This window comes from Ptychodera flava, chromosome 7, assembly GCF_041260155.1.
Source record: "Ptychodera flava strain L36383 chromosome 7, AS_Pfla_20210202, whole genome shotgun sequence".
Taxonomy (NCBI): Eukaryota; Metazoa; Hemichordata; class Enteropneusta; family Ptychoderidae; genus Ptychodera; species Ptychodera flava.
In genome coordinates, this window is record NC_091934.1 from 23,343,329 (window position 1) to 23,362,083 (window position 18,755).

Genomic DNA, 18,755 nt, shown 5'->3' on the forward strand with positions numbered 1-18,755 from the left:
CATCGTTTAGTCCATATGCACATCTGCAGACAAGGCGAGCCTCTCCCTGTAAACTACAGAGATGCCCCAGAATGGTGATATCATATAAACATACACTCTTATCATTCTTCGCATTCCTGCTCGTCGATGAAAGTTCTAGTAGCTTCACATTCTTCACTGTTGATGTATAATCCCCCTTCCAGATTCTAGCCCTTATGAGACTATTGTCAATGTAACTTCCAGGTGTCAGAGATGGGAACATGTAAAAATTAGTAGGAAAGAAAGCAATATTTTGCACTTGTAAATTAAATTAAAGGTAAGTTCTGTGCTGTCGTGTCAGACCATAGGCCAGTGTAGTATACTTTAATGATATAAGTCGTCGAGCGCGATGTTAATGAGGCTCACAGAACGCCGGGTTGGAATTTAAGTTCATATGCAACTGGAAAGCGACAAAGGGGTTTGCTCGCACTTTCCAAGCAAATTACCCTTACATTTATATTTAAACCTCAAAGTAGCCGCAATTTCAGTGTTAACTCTATTTAGAACTCTAGATGGTGAAATTGTTTTCTTCAAAGAGCCCAAACAAGTGGTAGATCAGAGAAATATTATAAAAATTTGAGTCTGAAGATGTTTCCGATGCACATTCTAGCTATTCTAGTGGGTTACGACACACGTATAGGCTGTGCCCATGCTAAAATACAGATACAAGTATAATTTCAAAGATCTTACATGAAATGATCATCTTGAGCTTCCTGAAGCTGCTTATGAACAACAATGATGATACAGCTGACACCGCAGTTTTACTTTTGTATCTCCGTAGTGTCGCAGCTCGATTGATAGTGAACAAATATGGGACAGATTATTTTGTCTTTATAAAATACTTTATTTTGAGTCATAAATACAAAAATAATATTAAAATTTGTAAATGTTTGTCTCAGCAAACTTCTTGAGTATAGACTTCAACTTCATCAAGGTGATTTTGCTTTGCTTCTTTAATGACTGAGAAAATTTATTATAAATGGCTTTGAGTTCAAGCTATTGCAGCATTACAAATTGAAACTTGTTCCTCCAGTTTAAAAACACAGATAGAGTCACAATGGTGCTGTAAGTTATCCCTAAACTGTTGTATATAGTGTTTTTCTCTATTCCTACAAGGTAGTAAGTGTAATTCATCCAAGGTATGTATGCTGAACAATGTTGTCGATTCACTTTAATGGCTTTGTTGATATTGCTGATTCGATATTCGTCAAATGCTATTTCGGTCATTGCTCGTAATGCAGAAATTCAGTCACCTTAGCGGATCGATTCAAGTTACCAACCTTCATAAAAGTGGAATGGCGATGATTTACACTTCCATATCGATTTCCAATCACTGTGAATGCTGGATAGAAACACTTGGAAAGTTTCAGGTTGGCAGTGACTTAACCCCTTCATCACCATGGTTTGGCCCCAAACCCATTATTATCCATGGTGATTGCGGACCTGTTTACAGGGCATAAGGGTAAACAAGTTGAACTAACAAATAAAAGACTTTCTATGTTGATTTCATTTATATATCCTCTCGATATTTTTCATAATAATTGCTATTGCATATTATGCCGTATAATGCACAGCTTACTAAAATATTTCGCACGTTTCTCATGTAAATCTACAAAGAATATAACCGATACTGCTTATAAAAATAAAGTATCATAGGCGAAAGATATGCAGCATTTTTAGATAGAATAAGTTATCAAATATACACCATTATTTCTATTCTTTCAAAGTTCACATGCTTGTCATAGATTTAAACAATTTATACATTACATATTGCTTAAAGCAAATTAAATAATGGCAGACGAACTATACATTTCCTTGGTATTAAAGATTATCATAATTACTATATACATGACTGTAAATGTATGCAAAAGCTTACAGTCTTTTGTAAGTACAAGGAGATCGAGGATATCTCCTACAGTCTTAATAAAAATCAAGTTGGTCAAAGATACCATGTTACAAAATAAATATTTCTTCTGTGGTGATGAAATGTGCATACTGTAAACTAAAGTTACAAATGAATTGAAGTTCAGCAAATTGAAACTGACATGGATTTGTTTACCAAAATGTTCTTTATATTGTAAATTGTTATACAATTGGTATATGATTAAAATATGTTTAAAGGAATTAAGTATTTATTGTGGCCTCCACTGGTTGTGATCAAGCAGAAGCAAGAGTTCATTTCTATTGTCTCTGTGAATATTATGTCACTTCCGGATAGGCAAGACATATGTCATATTCATCTTTCAGATATCTTCACCTTCGGGTTTCTACAGAAAAAAAATCAAAAGAAGTTCACTTGATGATAAATTCTTTGTTGGAAATATGAGAGGGAGTATTTGTTGTGTGTGCTGACGCACAATCACTACTGTATGCTAAAAAGGTCTTAATTGTAACTTGCAATGAAAATAAAACTTTATGATGGATCATTAATGCACATCGATTGAATTACCGTTGCCTACCCTCAAGGTGTCGAAATCTTCGCTGTAGTGATTTATATCAACTTGTGGCCGGTTAATTGCAAAATGTCCTTCTTCCAGGTCGCCTTCCAGGTCGTAATCCCATCTGAACTGGAAGTTGCTGTCGTTAGCAGCAGCATAGGAAAAGTTGTCCCGATACAGGTGCTCAACCCCTTTCCAATCCCAGTCCATGGTTTGTTCGTCGGTGTAGTCTTCAATGGTGTCCTCGTCACTGTAGTCAGCGGCAGGGTAAGATGAAGCCACATAGTCACTATCAGTCGAGGTGTCGTATTCGTACACGTATTCTACTTTTCTGTGGTTGACAATGGATAGCAAAAAGAAAGGCACGAGAATTAGAGCACTTAAAGACTAAGAGATGCTGCAAAACTTTATTCCAATCTACCCCATATGTGAGAAACGCTGTAAACGTCGCTAGCTTAAGTAGTTCTCAGTATGGCAAACGAAATATTCTGCTCACTGTTGCATGTAAGCCTAGACTAACAATACCTCATAAAATACTTTGTAATTTGTGTACAATGAGGAAAGTATGAAAAAAGAGTATATTGCTCTTTCATAGAAAGACACTGCGCAAAGAGGTGTATATCGAAGGAAATGATGTTCTGTGAATTTGAAAGAGACATTTTAATATCCTTTAACCCTTTCATCACAATGGTTTGGCCAAATTCCATTTTTATCGTTGGTGATTGTGGAAATGTTTACATGGAACTGGGGTAAACAGGTTTAGTACGTCGTTAGATCTCAGAGTCAATGTGAAACAAGATAACTTACTCCTTCTGGCGTCGCCTTCTGGCAATGCAGGCTATACAGCAGCAACAGCAGCACAGTGTTGTCAGAATCAGACCAGTGATTGCAATGACAACCCACAGCCATGTCAAATCTTGAGCTGTGGTTGGAAAATATAATTTTGTTATTAAAAAGAAGTTTATCACCAAGTGGACACTGTTATGTTGAAAAGAACTTAATTACATGTTGAATTATCTCACTCCTTGTTTTCAATTGCATTAACAACTGGAGATTTATATTAATAACAGCAATACATTATTTTCAGATTGTTAGAATTATTTAAAGTTGTTTGAGCAACACAGAGTTTTTTGTCGCAGGTATACTTTTTAATTTTAATGGCGTATTACCCATTTTGGAGCACTCAGTAACCCCATTTTTGTGTTCAGGCGCCTATACTTTGTTGAAAGACATTGGCGTTGTTTCTAAAAACGATTTAAAGAACCGACTTTGTCGGGTATAAGCACCATTCGAGAACAGATTCCAAACAAAACAACAATAACGATATATTGTTTGAAACTACAGGGGCAAAAATGCTTGGATGACCCTTTTTCAAGTCAGCATTTAGTCATATTTTTAGTTATATCAGAGCAGCTTTATAGCTGCTTTCGTGAAATAAAGTGAAAATTCACTTATCTTAAGTCGATGAGGCCGATGAGTGTGAAACTTAAGTTACTTACCAGGTGTTGCCTTCGGCTCAGGGGTGGCTTCTAGGGTACAGTTGGGCCCGGTAAGGCCATCTGGGCATCTAAAGTGCAGGCGAAATTAGTGATATTTAATATGTTTAAAATGTTTAAAATATAAACACAAACAATAAACAACTTATCTTGATATCAATTATTGAGACAATACGTTTTGTAAAACCTAATTATATTTCATGCTATTTATTAAAATGATATCTGCGATCTTGTAACACTTTCTTCTGTCAACACTGTGGAATATTACTCCTTAAAGTATAAAATTCGTAACTTCCTTTGACTGCCGATAGATTTGACAAATTTCAAAACCAGCATTTTTATACTGCTGAACACTTTATTCTAACTACAACACCGTCATTGTAGTACAATGTGTACAGATTGAAGTTTAAACGGTACACTTTCATACATGTGCCTACATGCAATACTTGTTTTCTGGTCAAGTGCCTGCATTTCCTGTACAAAGTTATGATGAAATTGCGAGGCACGAGTACTTGATTTGTGTTGCGCCAATGATATATTTAACGGATGTACTTTACCATACAGGTATGTTTCAGAAGCTAGGGGCAAGACTAATGGAGACATACATATGCTCTCTTCATGCGATTTGATTCTTTGCAATTGATCTGTCGTTGAAAAATTTGATGTTGTCGCATTTACCTGTTCATCACTAGTGACGTATTTTAATAAAGCTGATCATGATGAACACGATTGGAACTAATTTAGGATATATGGATTTTCAATTTTTTTAATTTCCCAAAAGTGTTTGGTGCCGTATAGCTGAATGTTGCAATATTGCAAATAACTCATAAAAAGAAGTGTTAACTGTAAAAAGAAAAGCAGATGAGATTATATTTGTGGATTAAATCGGCATTACTTCACCGTCTATTTATCCCAAAGTAGTTCCAATCGTGTTGATGGTACATCTGTAGGTTGCTATCATAAATATGGCGACGTGGATGCGACTTTTGCTGTCATTGCCAGAAATTAAAAAAAAATGTTGTATTTTTTGCTCATTAATGTTGAACTCTGAAGTCATTGAGCCCTATAAACATTTCCCTTCCAATTGATGTACTTACTGGCACTTGATGAACGGATCTGTCTGAGGGTCTGTCATATTCACACACTGGGCGTTGGGCGAACAGTACTCTCTATTGTCCGAGCAAATGGCAATGCAGTACTCATTGATATAAGATTTGCAGTTCATCCGACTTGGACATAGAGTAAAGTGACAAGGATCCCTATAAACCATCTCAGAGTCTGTAAGGAAAAGAACAAAATTTAGATACTCCAGATTGTAAAATATGTTCGTCTAAATTAAATATAAATACACTATATTTACAGTGGTTTGCGTTGAACCATTGACAATACGCAAACTCGACACACTGTCTAAATTGAGGAGTAGCCAACACTGCCAGGCATAATTACTGTTTAGGTAGTATAATCAATCAATAACAAAGAAATCAACGATGAGAAAGTTGAAATATTGTCTGGGAGGAGGCAATGAGTAGTCATAACAGCACCACGCATCCACACACATCCTGCTTTGGTGGTATTGTTTTGACTAAGTCTTACCCCATTGAACACAGTTTTCAACCTTTGCAGAGTTGATTTCTTTGCGATCGACTGAAATTACCGATATGACGATAGTTACATCTGGCAGTGTTGGCAACTCCTCAGGACGTCTAGTTCCCGCATTGCAAACGGTTCAACGCAATAGTTTATATTAGTGTCACTTAAAGATTTAAGTCTGCACTAATCCTACTTTAAAATCTACAAGGGTTCATGAACGTCTTCAATGAGAGGAAAAGTTAAACAAATACATTCAATAGGCACAATTTTATCAGCTAGAGGAAAGCATTTAGCAATGTACAGGACTCACTTCTCTGCTCACTCGTTGCTGCAAGAATTTCTCTGACAGTGAAATTGCCGAGATGTTGATCTTCTACAACTGAGCTGTAGATCTCGTCGATAGCATGCTTCTGCTCGGCCTGCGTGACCGTATCATTGAACACCAGATCGAAAATGGAGATGACACTCCCTGGCCTGGAAATTAAGGTTTAAAAACAATTTATTACAGTTTACAGGAATCAAAGAGAGATCTATCTATCTATCTATCTATCTATCTATCTATCTATCCATCTATCCATCCATCCATCCATCCATCCATCCATCTATCTATCTATCTATCTATCTATCTTTTGTTTTAATATTTTAGGGTTTTATTGCATTTTCTAATCGAAGAAGTGAGTAACTTTAGTCTATGTTTGCTCTACTTATTTAACTAAATCATGCTTGGCTGGACGTTGACAATATGTACTGTGCCTGGGCACATCGCTTATATAAAATAAAATTGTGGCACATCTCATACATGAAGATTTTTGATTGGTGACAGCTATTCAGAGGCATATGCTCAATTAAAATTGAGTACATTTGTTCAAGTTCCTATAAAAGATATGTCACCACTTTTGGATCAAACGTGTTGTTATCATCTGACATATGTGAACATCTGAACATATATTCATCTAAAATAGAACATTTGAATACTCGTGTGTATGAAAAAATATCACATTGTTCTTGCGTGTACTTACTTAAATCCACGGATCACGATGCGGTCATAGCTTGGTATTGATGAGTAGATACTGGAGAGCAGCTGGGTCACCTAAAAATATAATGATTGATTCAAGAGACTTGGATTATTTTTTTCGTTTCCCTCAGATTCTAAGCATATGAACCTTTGCAGAGTTTGTTACAGTATTCAAGCCAACAATATTAAATTATGGATATTAACATCAACTCAAACTTTTGAAAAGAAATGAATGTGCACTCTTCCATATGCTGGACAGCAGATCTAGGACACAAGTGGTGTAGAAGATTGTCAAAGTGAATTTACACACTCTGTTACAATAAGTGTTGATTACTATCTTCTTTTGAAAATGTACATCTTTCTTAGTGCTCAAGGTGTCTTCATGCCAATAAAGAATTATATCACTCAATACTTACTGCAAATATAATTTCAATGCTCAATTCTATGTATGCCTGTGATGATGGGTCTTCTAAATCAGTCGACCACTGGCGATTACTTATTCGAATTTCCACTGCAGCAGAATAAGGGATCTCTGCAATGCAATATATGACTTTATAGATTATTTTCTTTTTTCTCAGATTATTAGAAGACTTGTACTGGGTTTCTTAACATGTACTCAATTAAGAGATAGAGGTTTTTAAGAATATCTCCAATCTAAATAATCTTCATGAATGCCTGTGTACAAACTGAGTAGCTGACATTCCAACTACTCAAACTTTCTTCAACTGTCTTTTAATATAGACAAGATAAATCCTCTGATCTTCAATAGATAAGACATAAGCAGCTGATAATCAAACAATGAAGTAAAATCACCATTACCGCCATATTTGTGATAGAATGCACCTTTTGGACAGATATTTGAACTCTCAAACTTTCACAATATGCTTTCGGCTTTCTACTTGTTAGAGCTAACTTTGCAGTTCGTGGAAGAACATGTGGATAGCGGCTATTTTGCATTTCAAATATCGGTAAATGTTTGGTAATTTGTTTCTGAAGTACCAAATGTTGCACTGTGACCCCTGATTTTTATTCATGGTCTTGAAAGACAATAATTGAAAGTTTGCTTGAGAAAAGTTTAAGCAAAAGTTAAAGTCTTAGTTTAAGCAAAAGTTAAAGTCTTTCATTTTCAAGGTGCAAACGACCTTAATCTATCATATTACATTGTATATTAATCAATTTAAAGTTGTAGAAAGGAAATGTTTGGAAAACTTACCGTATTGACAAAGGTCACCTTCATAGTATCGATAACACTTACAGTAAAAATCACCTGGATCACGTGGAAAGCACTCACCATTAACACACGGCTCAAGGTCACATGGGAAATCTAGAGGCAGGTAAATGTGAGGGTCCGTTAGCTTTTATATGCAACAATAAATTAACTTTGGAAAACTCTTAACCTATAATTCGTGTACAACTTTTACAAAAGTTACACTATCGTGAGTGTCCAGGTTCAAACAGAAGTGTTCACGCTTCTCTTGGAAGATTACTATCGATTACAGCTTTATCCCTTTGTGTAATAATCTTATGTTTCGTTGATGCAATTTGAACAGAACTATCAGGCTGCTCAAGTCATCGTTCAGCTAATTACTAACATTACTGATGATGTTGATCTTGCATTGAATTTAAATGCGTGACTGCTATTACAGAATTCTTACAGCAACAGATGAGCACTTTCCTTAAATTGGAAAACTGTTGTGTCACAACTCACGCTTGAAGTGAGATATATGTTTGTTCATAATATACAGGAACATACATCTGTTTGATACACTTGCTCTACCTTTATTTCAATTATTGTGCACAAATTCTCACAATAATTATATGCAATGGTTACATCATGGATACTATCAATACAGATGATACTGATCACTAGCCATATTTGTTCTAAAACTGTTTTTATGAAAAATTCGCCAGTTAAAACTTCCAACGAACCTCTTCCAACAGGAAATTGCGTTTAAAAAGTGTATATAATACATTTTTTGCATTGATTACCCGTGCACACTTCCAAACTTCACATGCACTGAGCTTCGTTTGAAGTGTGTGGCTGTGTTTCAAAGGACTCATGGCAGTGTAAAGATGACAGAAATTTTGCCTGCTGGCAGTGCTCAATGAAATCTCTGTATTTCCTGTACAACTACATTCATTGAGCACTTTATAGGAAACAAAAAGTAATGACAATCTTTCATAACATGTAACAAACAGTTCGATGAAAACCTGGGTAAGTGAATTAACTTGAACAGGATTAACTTCTGATATTCAGGCTGTGCAAAAACTTATACATGCTAGTTAACCATAGTGTAGTATGGGTGCAAATGGCATTAACACATACGTATGTCTACGCTTGGCCTAAAATAAGTACTCATGAGATTGTGATGTTTGAAATCAGCATATTCATTATTTGGAAACGTACATAGCTGGCACTGTTTTCCTCTATACCCAGTTGGACAGTTACATTTGTAGTTTTCTCCTTCTTCAGACCTGCTGTCACCCTGAGGTATGCAGGTACCGCCATTCAAGCATGGTGAAGGGTTGCATGGATCTTGGCTGCTGACTGTTGATGACGCTGCATAAAAATGTGTATAATAAAGCCAAACATTTGCAAACTTATTGTCACGTAGGTAAGATGATATCAAAATTGGCCAATAATCACTATCATCAAAGGTTAAATAATTTACCAGGCCAAGACACATTTGGAAATGACAATAACAGAAGGGTACTCTGTAATCATTTTCATGGGTTGTACAGGGATTTCATACAGTATGTAATTGACTGCACCGATAGGTCACCCGTGACAGGCCTGATTTACCAGGGCCTAAAGTATCGCAGACTTTCTCATAATTTCTCTTTTCAAAGTAACTGACACTTTGCAAAAGGTTATGAATATACTTGTTCAGTTTTTGTCATCATTTGGGTGAGACTTCTGGCAGGGTAAAATAAACATATCAAAATCTCTGCTTCCATCAAAGCATTAAAAGCAGAATACAAAGCATTATTAAGATAATGGAAAGTAGGTGGATATAGTTGCACCAGTCTTTTCATTCTCTGTGAGTTATTGATAATATGACTCTGAACGTGAATACAATTACAGTTCATGGACGATACCATAATACAATCATTAATAATGTTGATTGAAATCATACAATAGAGCTTATAGATGCAGTCCGCCAAAAAGTTACATATACACCTACAACAATAGTAGTGACAAGCGATGATACTGCAAATAGCATTTGTTAGCAATTTGTTTTTCACTTTGAAGAAAACAATAATCTTAGAAGCTACTCGGAAATGTAAATCCCAGATAACGTAAGATTTGCATCAAATTATTTAGAAATTTCTTTCCAATAAATTTCAATGTCTTTAGGGTTAGCAATTCATCTTCTAAATTGAATCCCTGTTGTCAAAGGCGCAGATGGAGTAATTTCAAATGACTCTGCATAAGATACCGACAATTTTTTACGGTCAAGAGACAAGTTGTGCCAATGTATTTCCATCTGACAGAAGTGCTGTAACAGATAAAAATTAAACAGCATTTTTGCTTGGATCTCACTGGGAGCAGGCACAATTCGTTTCTTTACAGTACTGTACCTGAAACAGTGTTAGTTGTAGCTATAGATCTTCTAGCTTCAGACGTTGCTGGTGTTGTAACTTTACTTTTGGTAATCTTGCTCGATTTTGGTATGGTTGTTGTGGCAACTGTGGTAGATATGTCTCTTTGATCAGTTGTTCTGGACAATGTCTTCTGACTGGAGATTGGAGTGCTAGCCATGCTCCTACCATGACTCGTAACAGAAGTAGGTGTTGCAGACGTTGTCACTTTAGGCTGTGTAATTTTGCTCGACTTCGGTACTGTAGTTGTAGCAGATGTCGATGTTATGTCTTTATCAGCAGTTGTTTCAGGTGATGTATCCTGAATGGAGGTTGAAGTGCTAGCCTGACTCGAATCGTGACTTGTAACAAAAGTAGGTGTTGCAGACGTTGTCACTTTAGGCTGTGTAATTTTGCTCGATTGTAGAATGGTACTTGTTGCAGTTGTGGCAGTTATGCTTTTGTCAACAGTTGTTTCTGGCAATGTCTTCTGACTAGAGGTAGAAATGCCAGCCTTACTAGTGTCATGAGGTACTACTTTGGTAGTTGTTTCAGACGTTGTAGTTTCAGCCTGTGTAATCTTACTTGATTTTGGTATGGTAGTTGTAGAAGCTGTGGTTGTTAAGTGTTTATCACGAGTAGTTGTTTCAGGGTATGTCTTGTGAATGGAGGTTGAAATACTCGTCTGACTTGTATCATGACTTGTTACAAAAGTAGGTATTTCAGATGTCACCTTAGCCTGTGTAATCTTGCTTGACGTGGGTAATTCAGTTGTATCAGCTATTGATGTTATGTATTTATCCCCAGTTGTTGCAGGTGATGTCTCCTGAATAGAGGTTGAAGCACTAGCCCTACTAGAATCATGACTTGTTACAAAAGTAGGTGTTGCAGACGATGTCACTTTAGGCTGAGTAATTTTACTTGTTTGTAGTATGGTACTTGTTGCAGTTGTGGCAGTAATGCCTTTGTCAACAGTTGTTTCTGGCAATGTCTTCTGACTAGAGGTAGAAATGCCAGCCTTACTGGTGTCATGAGGTATTACTTTGGTAGTTGTTTCAGACGTTGTAGTTTCAGCCTGTGTAATCTTACTTGATTTTGGTATGGTAGTTGTAGAAGCTGTAGTAGTTAAGTGTTTATCCTCAGTAGTTGTTTCAGGGTATGTCTTGTGAATTGAGGTTGTAATGCTGGTCTTGCTTGTATCATGACTTGTTACAAAAGTAGGTATTTCAGATGTCACTTTAGCCTGTGTAATCTTGCTCTGCATTGGTAATGCAGTTGTAGCAGCTGTTGATGTTATGTCTATATCACCAGTTGTTGCAGGTGATGTTTCCTGAATCAAGGTTGAAGTGCTAGCCTTACTGGAATCGTGACTTGTAACAAAAGTAGGTGTTGCAGATTTTGTCACTTTAGGCTCTGTAAATTTGCTTGATTGTATTATGGTACTTGTTGCAGTTGTGGCAGTTACGCCTTTGTCAACAGTTGTTTCTGGCAATGTCTTCTGACTAGAGGTTGAAATGACAGCCTCACTAGTGTCGTGAGGTGTTACATTGGTAGTTGTTGCAGATATTGTAGCTTCCGCCTGAGTAATCTTGCTTAATTTTGATATGGTAGTTATAGACACTGTAGTAGATGAGTGTTTATCAGCAGTTGTTTCAGGGAAGGTCTTGTGAATGGAGGTTGAAATGCTGGTCTGGCTTGTATCATGACTAGTTACAAAAGTAGGTGTTGCAGATGTCACTTTAGCCTGTGTAATCTTGCTCTGCATTGGTAATGCAGTTGTAGCAGCTGGTGATGTTATGTCTTTATCACCAGTGGTTTCCGGTGATGTATCCTGAATGGAGGTTGAAGTGCTAGCCTGACTCGAATTGTGACTTGTAACAAAAGTAGGTGTTGCAGACTTTGTCACTTTAGGCTCTGTAAATTTGCTTGATTGTATTATGGTACTTGTTGCAGTTGTGGCAGTTACGCCTTTGTCAACAGTTGTTTCTGGCAATGTCTTCTGACTAGAGGTTGAAGTGACAGCCTTACTGGTGTCATGAGGTATTACTTTGGTAGTTGTTTCAGACGTTGTAGTTTCTGCCTGTGTAATCTTGCTTGATTTTGGTATGGTAGTTGTAGAAGCTGCGGTAGTTAAGTGTTTATCCCCAGTTGTTGTTTCAGAGTATGTCTTGTGAATGGAGGTTGAAATACTCGTCTGACTTGTATCATGACTTGTTACAAAAGTAGGTCTTTCAGATGTCACCTTAGCCTGTGTAATCTTGCTTGACGTGGGTAATTCAGTTGTATCAGCTATTGATGTTATGTATTTATCCCCAGTTGTTGCAGGTGATGTCTCCTGAATAGAGGTTGAAGCACTAGCCCTACTAGAATCATGACTTGTTACAAAAGTAGGTGTTGCAGACGATGTCACTTTAGGCTGAGTAATTTTACTTGTTTGTAGTATGGTACTTGTTGCAGTTGTGGCAGTAATGCCTTTGTCAACAGTTGTTTCTGGCAATGTCTTCTGACTAGAGGTAGAAATGCCAGCCTTACTGGTGTCATGAGGTATTACTTTGGTAGTTGTTTCAGACGTTGTAGTTTCAGCCTGTGTAATCTTACTTGATTTTGGTATGGTAGTTGTAGAAGCTGTGGTAGTTAAGTGTTTATCCTCAGTAGTTGTTTCAGGGTATGTCTTGTGAATTGAGGTTGTAATGCTGGTCTTGCTTGTATCATGACTTGTTACAAATGTAGGTATTTCAGATGTCACTTTAGCCTGTGTAATCTTGCTCTGCATTGGTAATGCGGTTGTAGCAGCTGTTGATGTTATGTCTATATCACCAGTTGTTGCAGGTGATGTTTCCTGAATCAAGGTTGAAGTGCTAGCCTTACTGGAATCGTGACTTGTAACAAAAGTAGGTGTTGCAGACTTTGTCACTTTAGGCTCTGTAAATTTGCTTGATTGTATTATGGTACTTGTTGCAGTTGTGGCAGTTACGCCTTTGTCAACAGTTGTTTCTGGCAATGTCTTCTGACTAGAGGTTGAAATGACAGCCTCACTAGTGTCGTGAGGTGTTACATTGGTAGTTGTTGCAGATATTGTAGCTTCCGCCTGAGTAATCTTGCTTAATTTTGATATGGTAGTTATAGACACTGTAGTAGATGAGTGTTTATCAGCAGTTGTTTCAGGGAAGGTCTTGTGAATGGAGGTTGAAATGCTGGTCTGGCTTGTATCATGACTAGTTACAAAAGTAGGTGTTGCAGATGTCACTTTAGCCTGTGTAATCTTGCTCTGCATTGGTAATGCAGTTGTAGCAGCTGGTGATGTTATGTCTTTATCACCAGTGGTTTCCGGTGATGTATCCTGAATGGAGGTTGAAGTGCTAGCCTGACTCGAATCGTGACTTGTAACAAAAGTAGGTGTTGCAGACTTTGTCACTTTAGGCTCTGTAAATTTGCTTGATTGTATTATGGTACTTGTTGCAGTTGTGGCAGTTACGCCTTTGTCAACAGTTGTTTCTGGCAATGTCTTCTGACTAGAGGTTGAAGTGACAGCCTTACTGGTGTCATGAGGTATTACTTTGGTAGTTGTTTCAGACGTTGTAGCTTCTGCCTGTGTAATCTTGCTTGATTTTGGTATGGTAGTTGTAGAAGCTGCGGTAGTTAAGTGTTTATCCCCAGTTGTTGTTTCAGAGTATGTCTTGTGAATGGAGGTTGAAATACTCGTCTGGCTTGTATCATGACTTGTTACAAAAGTAGGTATTGCAGATGTCACTTTAGCCTGTGTAATCTTGCTAGACGTGGGTAATTCAGTTGTAGCAGCTGTTGATGTTATGTCTTTATCGGCAGATGTTGCAGTTGATGTTTCCTGAATAGAGGATGAAGCGCTAGCCTTAGTGGAATCATGACTTGTTACAAAAGTAGGTGTTACAGACGTTGTCACTTTAGGCTGTGTAATTTTGCTAGATTGTAGTATTGTACTTGTTGCGGTTGTGGCAGTTATACCTTTGTCAACAGTTGTTTCTGGCAATGTCTTCTGACTAGAGGTAGAAATGCCAGCCTTACTAGTGTCGTGAGGTGTTACATTTGTAGTTGTTGAAGACGACGTAGTTTCAGCCTGTGTAATCTTGATTGATTTTGGTATGGTAGTTGTAGAAGCTGTGGTAGTTAAGTGTTTATCCTCAGTAGTTGTTTCAGGGAAGGTCTTGTGAATTGAGGTTGAAATGCTGGTCTTGCTTGTATCACGACTTGTTACAAAAGTAGGTGTTGCAGACGTTGTCACTTTCGATTGTGTAAGTTTGCTCGATTGTAGTATAGCACTAGTTGCAGTAGTGGCAGATACGCCATTGTCAACAGTTGTTTCGGGCATTGTTTTCTGACTAGAGGTTGAAATGCCAGCACTTGTTTTAATCTCACTTGACGTTTGGGCAGCAGTTGTTGCATCTGCACTGGCTGTTACCTCTTGAGCTGTAACGAGTGGCTGTGTTTGAATAGCAGTTGCCAGAGTGGTGTCTCGAGTAGTTTCAACACTACTTATTGCTGAAGTTGTTGTTTCGGACTGTGTGCTTTGGCTTGATGTTGGGGTGTTACTGGTGGCAGCTGAGCTTGAGGTGGCTTCCTCGGTACTTGTTTCAGGCTGTGATGTTTGAATAGGGTTGTAAGTCATCACTTGCGATGTTGCCTGCATTGATTGCGATACAATACTTGTTGATTTTGTTTCTTCTGATTGTGTACTTTGGCTTGATATTTGAACAGTACTTGTTGTAGCTGCAGTGCTTGTGGATTTGTCAGTAGTTATTCCAGGTCTTGAACTTGAAGTAGCTGCTTGAGTTGTTGCCTGTGTTGTTGGAGCATCATTTGTTGTTGAAATTGTTGTTTCAGCTGTGTGACTCTCGCTTGAAGTTTTGCCAGCAGTTGTTGAAGCTGCAGTGCTTGAAACTAAATCAGTAGTTGTTTCAGGCTGTGTTGACGGAAGAGAGCTTGAAGTAGCTGCTTGAGTTGTTGCCTGTGTTGTTGGAGCAACAGTAGTTGTTGACATTGTAGTTTCAGCTGTGCTACTCTCGCTTGAAGTTTGGGCAGCAGTTGTTGCAGCTGCACTGGTTGTTTCCTCTTGAGCTGTAACGAGTTTCTGTGTTTGAATAGTAGTTGCCAGAGTGGTGTCTTGAGTAGTTTCAACATTAGTTGTTGTTGAAGTTGTTGTTTCAGACTGTGTAATTTGGCTTGATGTTGGGGCGGTAGTTGTGGCAGCTGCGCTTGTTGTGGCTTCATTTTTACTTGTTTCAGGCTGTGTTGTTTGAATAAGGGTGGAAGACAGCCCTTGAGTTGTTGCCTGCGTTGATTCAGAAACAGTAGTTGTTAAAGTTGTTGTTTCTGCTTGTGTACTTTGGCTTGATGTTGGGGCAGCACTTGTTGCAGCTGCAGTGCTTGTGGCTTCATCAGTAGTTGTTTCAGGCTGTGTTGTTGGAAGAGAGCTTGAAGTAGCTGCTTGAGTTGTTGCCTGTGTTGTTGGAGCAACAGTAGTTGTTGACATTGTTGTTTCAGCTGTGCTACTCTCGCTTGAAGTTTGGGCAGCAGTTGTTGCAGCTGCACTGGTTGTTACCTCTTGAGTTGTTGTGAATGGCTGAGTTGTTTGAATAGTAGTTGCGAGAGTGGTGTCTTGAGTAGTTTCAACACTAGTTGTTGCTGAAGTTGTTGTTTCAGACTGTGTACTTTGGCTTGATGTTGGGGCGGTAGTTGTGGCAGCTGCGCTTGTTGTGGCTTCATCAGTACTTGTTTCAGGCTGTGTTGTTTGAATAGGGGTGGAAGTCAGCCCTTGAGTTGTTGCCTGCGTTGATTCAGAAACAGTAGTTGTTAAAGTTGTCGTTGTTTCTGCTTGCGTACTTTGGCTTGATGTTGGGGCGGTAGTTGTGGCAGCTGCGCTTGTTGTGGCTTCATCAGTAGTTGTTTCAGGCTGTGTTGTTGGAAGAGAGCTTGAAGTAGCTGCTTGAGTTGTTGCCTGTGTTGTTGGAGCAACAGTAGTTGTTGACATTGTTGTTTCAGCTGTGCTACTCTCGCTTGAAGTTTGGGCAGCAGTTGTTGCAGCTGCACTGGTTGTTACCTCTTGAGTTGTTGTGAGTGGCTGAGTTGTTTGAATAGTAGTTGCCAGAGTGGTGTCTTGAGCAGTTTCAACACTAGTTGTTGCTGAAGTTGTTGTTTCAGACTGTGTACTTTGGCTTGATGTTGGGGCGGTAGTTGTGGCAGCTGCGCTTGTTGTGGCTTCATCAGTACTTGTTTCAGGCTGTGTTGTTTGAATAGGGATGGAAGTCAGCCCTTGAGTTGTTGCCTGCGTTGATTCAGAAACAGTAGTTGTTAAAGTTGTTGTTGTTTCTGCTTGCGTACTTTGGCTTGATGTTGGGGCAGCACTTGTTGCAGCTGCAGTGCTTGTGGCTTCATCAGTAGTTGTTTCAGGCTGTGTTGTTGGAAGAGAGCTTGAAGTAGCTGCTTGAGTTGTTGCCTGTGTTGTTGGAGCAACAGTAGTTGTTGACATTGTTGTTTCAGCTGTGCTACTCTCGCTTGAAGTTTGGGCAGCAGTTGTTGCAGCTGCACTGGTTGTTACCTCTTGAGTTGTTGTGAGTGGCTGAGTTGTTTGAATAGTAGTTGCCAGAGTGGTGTCTTGAGTAGTTTCAACACTAGTTGTTGCTGAAGTTGTTGTTTCAGACTGTGTATTTTGGCTTGATGTTGGGGCGGTAGTTGTGGCAGCTGCACTTGTTGTGGCTTCATCTTTACTTGTTTCAGGCTGTGTTGTTTGAATAAGGGTGGAAGACAGCCCTTGAGTTGTTGCCTGCGTTGATTCAGAAACAGTAGTTGTTAAAGTTGCTGTTTCTGCTTGCGTACTTTGGCTTGATGTTGGGGTGGTAGTTGTGGCAGCTGCGCTTGTTGTGGCTTCATCAGTAGTTGTTTCAGGCTGTGTTGTTTGAATAGGGGTGAAAGTCAGCCCTTGAGTTGTTGCCTGCGTTGATTCAGAAACAGTAGTTGTTAAAGTTGTTGTTTCTGCTTGTGTACTTTGGCTTAATGTTGAGGCAGCACTTGTTGTAGCTGTAGTGCTTATTGCTTCATCAGTAGTTGTTTCAGGCTGTGTTGTTGGAAGAGAGCTTGAAGTAGCTGCTTGAGTTGTTGCCTGTGTTGTTGGAGCAACAGTAGTTGTTGACATTGTTGTTTCAGCTGTGCTACTCTCGCTTGAAGTTTGGGCAGCAGTTGTTGCAGCTGCACCGGTTGTTACCTCTTGATTTGTTGTGAGTGGCTGAGTCGTTTGAATAGTAGTTGCCAGAGTGGTGTCTTGAGTAGTTTCAACACTAGTTGTTACTGAAGTTGTTGTGTCAAACTGTGTACTTTTGCTTGATGTTGGGGCGGTAGTTGTGGCAGCTGCACTTGTTGTGGCTTCATCTTTACTTGTTTCAGGCTGTGTTGTTTGAATAAGGGTGGAAGACAGCCCTTGAGTTGTTGCCTGCGTTGATTCAGAAACAGTAGTTGTTAAAGTTGTTGTTTCTGCTTGCGTACTTTGGCTTGATGTTGGGGTGGTAGTTGTGGCAGCTGCGCTTGTTGTGGCTTCATCAGTAGTTGTTTCAGGCTGTGTTGTTTGAATAGGGGTGAAAGTCAGCCCTTGAGTTGTTGCCTGCGTTGATTCAGAAACAGTAGTTGTTAAAGTTGTTGTTTCTGCTTGTGTACTTTGGCTTAATGTTGAGGCAGCACTTGTTGTAGCTGTAGTGCTTATTGCTTCATCAGTAGTTGTTTCAGGCTGTGTTGTTGGAAGAGAGCTCGAAGTAGCTGCTTGAGTTGTTGCCTGTGTTGTTGGAGCAACAGTAGTTGTTGACATTGTTGTTTCAGCTGTGCTACTCTCGCTTGAAGTTTGGGCAGCAGTTGTTGCAGCTGCACTGGTTGTTACCTCTTGAGTTGTTGTGAGTGGCTGAGTTGTTTGAATAGTAGTTGCCAGAGTGGTGTCTTGAGTAGTTTCAACACTAGTTGTTGCTGAAGTTGTTGTTTCAGACTGTGTATTTTGGCTTGATGTTGGGGCGGTAGTTGTGGCAGCTGCACTTGTTGTGGCTTCATCTTTACTTGTTTCAGGCTGTGTTGTTTGAATAAGGGTGGAAGACAGCCCTTGAGTTGTTGCCTGCGTTGATTCAGAAACAGTAGTTGTTAAAGTTGTTGTTTCTGCTTGCGTACTTTGGCTTGATGTTGGGGTGGTAGTTGTGGCAGCTGCGCTTGTTGTGGCTTCATCAGTAGTTGTTTCAGGCTGTGTTGTTTGAATAGGGGTGAAAGTCAGCCCTTGAGTTGTTGCCTGCGTTGATTCAGAAACAGTAGTTGTTAAAGTTGTTGTTTCTGCTTGTGTACTTTGGCTTAATGTTGAGGCAGCACTTGTTGTAGCTGTAGTGCTTATTGCTTCATCAGTAGTTGTTTCAGGCTGTGTTGTTGGAAGAGAGCTTGAAGTAGCTGCTTGAGTTGTTGCCTGTGTTGTTGGAGCAACAGTAGTTGTTGACATTGTTGTTTCAGCTGTGCTACTCTCGCTTGAAGTTTGGGCAGCAGTTGTTGCAGCTGCACCGGTTGTTACCTCTTGATTTGTTGTGAGTGGCTGAGTCGTTTGAATAGTAGTTGCCAGAGTGGTGT

The 18,755-nt window shown here is 39.0% G+C and overlaps 1 protein-coding gene across 1 annotated transcript in view; it reads right to left on the reverse strand.

Annotated features, from left to right (window-relative positions):
• Nucleotides 1-851: 851 nt before the first annotated feature.
• The window catches only part of LOC139136380 (pneumococcal serine-rich repeat protein-like), a 31,070-nt gene continuing 13,166 nt past the window's right edge, over nucleotides 852-18,755 (reverse strand). The window contains exons 15-25 of the mRNA XM_070704105.1: nucleotides 10,140-18,755; nucleotides 8,965-9,117; nucleotides 7,771-7,881; nucleotides 6,974-7,089; nucleotides 6,562-6,632; nucleotides 5,853-6,016; nucleotides 5,050-5,230; nucleotides 3,956-4,023; nucleotides 3,264-3,378; nucleotides 2,478-2,787; nucleotides 852-2,285 (exon numbers count right to left, since the gene is read on the reverse strand). Of these exons, the coding sequence (XP_070560206.1) occupies nucleotides 2,262-2,285; nucleotides 2,478-2,787; nucleotides 3,264-3,378; nucleotides 3,956-4,023; nucleotides 5,050-5,230; nucleotides 5,853-6,016; nucleotides 6,562-6,632; nucleotides 6,974-7,089; nucleotides 7,771-7,881; nucleotides 8,965-9,117; nucleotides 10,140-18,755 (9,929 nt within the window). The 3' untranslated portion in view covers nucleotides 852-2,261. The remainder of the gene's footprint in view (nucleotides 2,286-2,477; nucleotides 2,788-3,263; nucleotides 3,379-3,955; nucleotides 4,024-5,049; nucleotides 5,231-5,852; nucleotides 6,017-6,561; nucleotides 6,633-6,973; nucleotides 7,090-7,770; nucleotides 7,882-8,964; nucleotides 9,118-10,139) is intronic.